At 55.0% G+C, this 2993-nt stretch overlaps 1 protein-coding gene across 1 annotated transcript; it reads right to left on the bottom strand.

The window, feature by feature from the left end:
• Positions 1–1867: 1867 nt before the first annotated feature.
• TERG_12391 (uncharacterized protein) lies at positions 1868–2185 on the bottom strand (the record flags this gene model as incomplete). Its single annotated transcript, XM_047751353.1, has 1 exon — positions 1868–2185. One exon carries the CDS (start codon positions 2183–2185, stop codon positions 1868–1870), a length of 318 nt encoding a protein of 105 aa, XP_047606833.1.
• Positions 2186–2993: the final 808 nt, after the last annotated feature.

The following is a 2993-nucleotide window of genomic DNA, read 5'->3' on the forward strand; positions in this document are numbered from 1 at the left end:
GAGAGAGTGTGGATGGGTATACTATATCTAGAGTATACCTGGAGCAACGCGAGCCAGGGCAGTGTTTTCTTGCTGGCCAGACAGAAATCAAAGAGAGGGTTTCACCCGTTGGATGAGCTGGATAGCCGACGGTGCCATGGGTAGGACAGTCGCGCATCCAAGCCAAACGGCTCCGTCCTGGGGGCCAACCATGGAACCCGGCTTTCGTCACTGCTGGGAGGCAGAGGGCAGAAGAGCGGAACGAGACGCATGGCAGGGAGATAGTCCGAGCTGGTTCCATGGTTCATGTTCGAGGCAGACGTTTTAGAGCGAGCGAATATCACAACGAGCCCGCCACTAGTGAAATCCTCTGCATCGATCGACACCCGAGTCACGGCCGATGTGGGCTGTGAGCTGTCGATGGCCTGCTCTGTGCTTTTCGGCTGGTGGCGTCGCGAGCCATGGACTATATACAACCTATGCAGGCTGCAGAATGCGTGTATATAAGTATATATCCCATAACGCAGTAGGGCCCCGTACTCCGTACGCCGTCGGGAAGAAGAGCCGGCGACGGGCCGGTTTGATTCAAACGGCGATGCACACCAGCAGGCGAGCGCGCGAGAGAGAGAGAGAGAGACTAGCGAGCTTCTAGAAGAAATTACCGTCCTGGAGAGATAATACCAAGCGATATCAAGGGCGCCCATCCCTGGACACGGCTAGATATAAAATTGGCATGGGTGAGGGAGGGTCTCGTTTCCGGCTAGGTAACCCTATGCACGCAGCACCACGGCGAAACGGATGTCCTCTCCTCGCCTCTATCGCTAGCTAGTTAATTTAGCTATTAGCATTGGAGGAGTTAGTTAATTAGTCGAGTTGGTTGCTTAGTTTAATCGATCACTAGGGGGGGAGCAGCGGAGAGGGCTGTCAGCGAAAGTATATGGATAACGGGGCTATAATGAACCCTCTTCTCCAGGTTATCCAGGGGTGCAGAAGAGCAGCCAGACAGACAGACAGACAGACAGACAGACAGATATATCACTGTCGAGAGAGAAGAGCTGATATCAGGACCCTCCCCCGGCGGCGTATGTAACAAAGTCCAGTCGCTGCCCAGGCAGACCTGCAGCAGCCCATGCCCGGCAGCGTCGCTAGTGCGAGGAACAAGGGCGTATTCACGATCTTAGCCTCTGCTGCCTCGTCTTCCGTCTTCGTCTTCGTCTGCTGGCTCGCTGCTCGCTGGCTGGGCTAGACATGGATGGCTCGCCGGAGCTGCGCCCCAGCCTGGGTCAAGCCAGCATCCCAAGCAGGCCCTGGAGACCCCTGGACTCCTCGTATCTCACTCGACAACCGTAACCAAGTAAGTACTAACTGGCTTCCTTGCTGTCTACCTGCGACTACCGTTGGGAGTCTATCGTTCACGCGGTTTCTGGCTGGTTTCAGAGCCGCATCGCCATCAAGCCCCTTTTTTTCTTTTTGATATTGGATTGACATCAACTCCTCCTCCCCCCTGGAACGTCACCACAAGTAACAGAGTAACCAGCCAACGGACTTCGTTGCTAGTCCGCTCGCTGTGAGGACATGGACCTGGGCCTCCAGCTCCTGCGCCTGATACGACGGACGAATGCCTGTGCCGGCTTGGTCACTCCACCGCTGGAGACGCTCGCGCTGCCATGGACAGACGAAAGTTGACCGGCGGCTCCATCCACGACCGTAGGGCAGCAGGAGACTCACCAAGCAGTGGCAGTGGCAGTGGCGTGCGCAGTCTTCCGACCCGGCAGAAGCGTCATCGTCCCGTCCTCGCTGCCCTGCGAGCCATGGTTCGGCCGTTCCGCTCCAGTCACCAGCAGGAAAGCCCTTCAACGACATCTATCACATCGAATGCTCGACATACTTAAGTTATTATGATTATTCCTATGCTGGTTGGCCCGTGGCAGCTCGAGGGCTCACCCACTCGACCAAGCCTGTTCCTGGCTCCATCTTTCATGATCCGCATGGCCTCCTGCATCCTGGGCCGCAGCGGTGGAGGGGACTTGCCGGCCGTGATAGGCTGGACAGCTGGAGCCGTGAACCCTCGTCCCCTTCGACACAGCGCAAGCACGCACAGGAAAAGGGCAGTTGAGGGCCGTTCGTCTGCGTTCTTTGGCTGCTGGGCTCTTGCTGGGCGGGCTGGCTGGCGGGACTTCTTCAGCCTTTTATTCGCCTTTGCCATCTGCCCACTTGCATCCTCGTCACCCCCTATGGCGGCTTCTCATGGCTTCTCATGGCTTCTCATGCCTCTCCCTCTACTTCGTCTGGTTGCAAGGGAGCCCGTACTTATACTCAGGCACTTCCTGACTCCGTATCAAGGGTCACCCCCTGCCATCAATCATTTCCAACCCTCCCCCCTGAGGAGACGACAGCAACGGAGGGCGGATCAAGACGAGCCATCTCGAGGGCCAACGCTCCGCACCCACATCGACCGGAGATGGCTGCAAAATTATAAGGCCCATGGGTTTTAAGTACTACTAAGTATAATCCTTACCCGCAAAAAACAAGTGGATGGATCGGGCTCGTTTCTTTTGCTTGCGTCTTCTTTGCTTCTTTTCTTCTTCCTCTCTCCCATCCCCCTTGCTTTTTCCTGCTTCCCACTGGGACCGATCGTTCAATTGCATACACTCACTCTACTACTACTTACATATATACTACTAGCATACTTACCTCTTACTTACTGGCCTCTGCTAAGCTGTCCCACTCTGAGCTAACTTACCGGCCACCGCGTGCTATTTGATGCTGGCAAGAGTACCAAACCCGCTTCCATTCTATTCTTAGCTTGGTATATCACACTATATCTGCGTCTGAATCTTGGGTCCCAACGGATGAATGGTTAGAGAATTTTATTTTTGCCTTTGCCTAGCACGGAGGGTCTCCTTCTGCTTCTTCTTCTTCTTCATATCCATATTGCCCTGGCCTCGACTCCTCTGCCTTGTTCTTCTTCCCCAGGTTTTGCTTTTCATACTTACATCCCTTCGCTTGCTCAT

The sequence above is a fragment of the Trichophyton rubrum genome, assembly GCF_000151425.1.
Source record: "Trichophyton rubrum CBS 118892 genomic scaffold supercont2.7, whole genome shotgun sequence".
Taxonomy (NCBI): Eukaryota; Fungi; Ascomycota; class Eurotiomycetes; order Onygenales; family Arthrodermataceae; genus Trichophyton; species Trichophyton rubrum.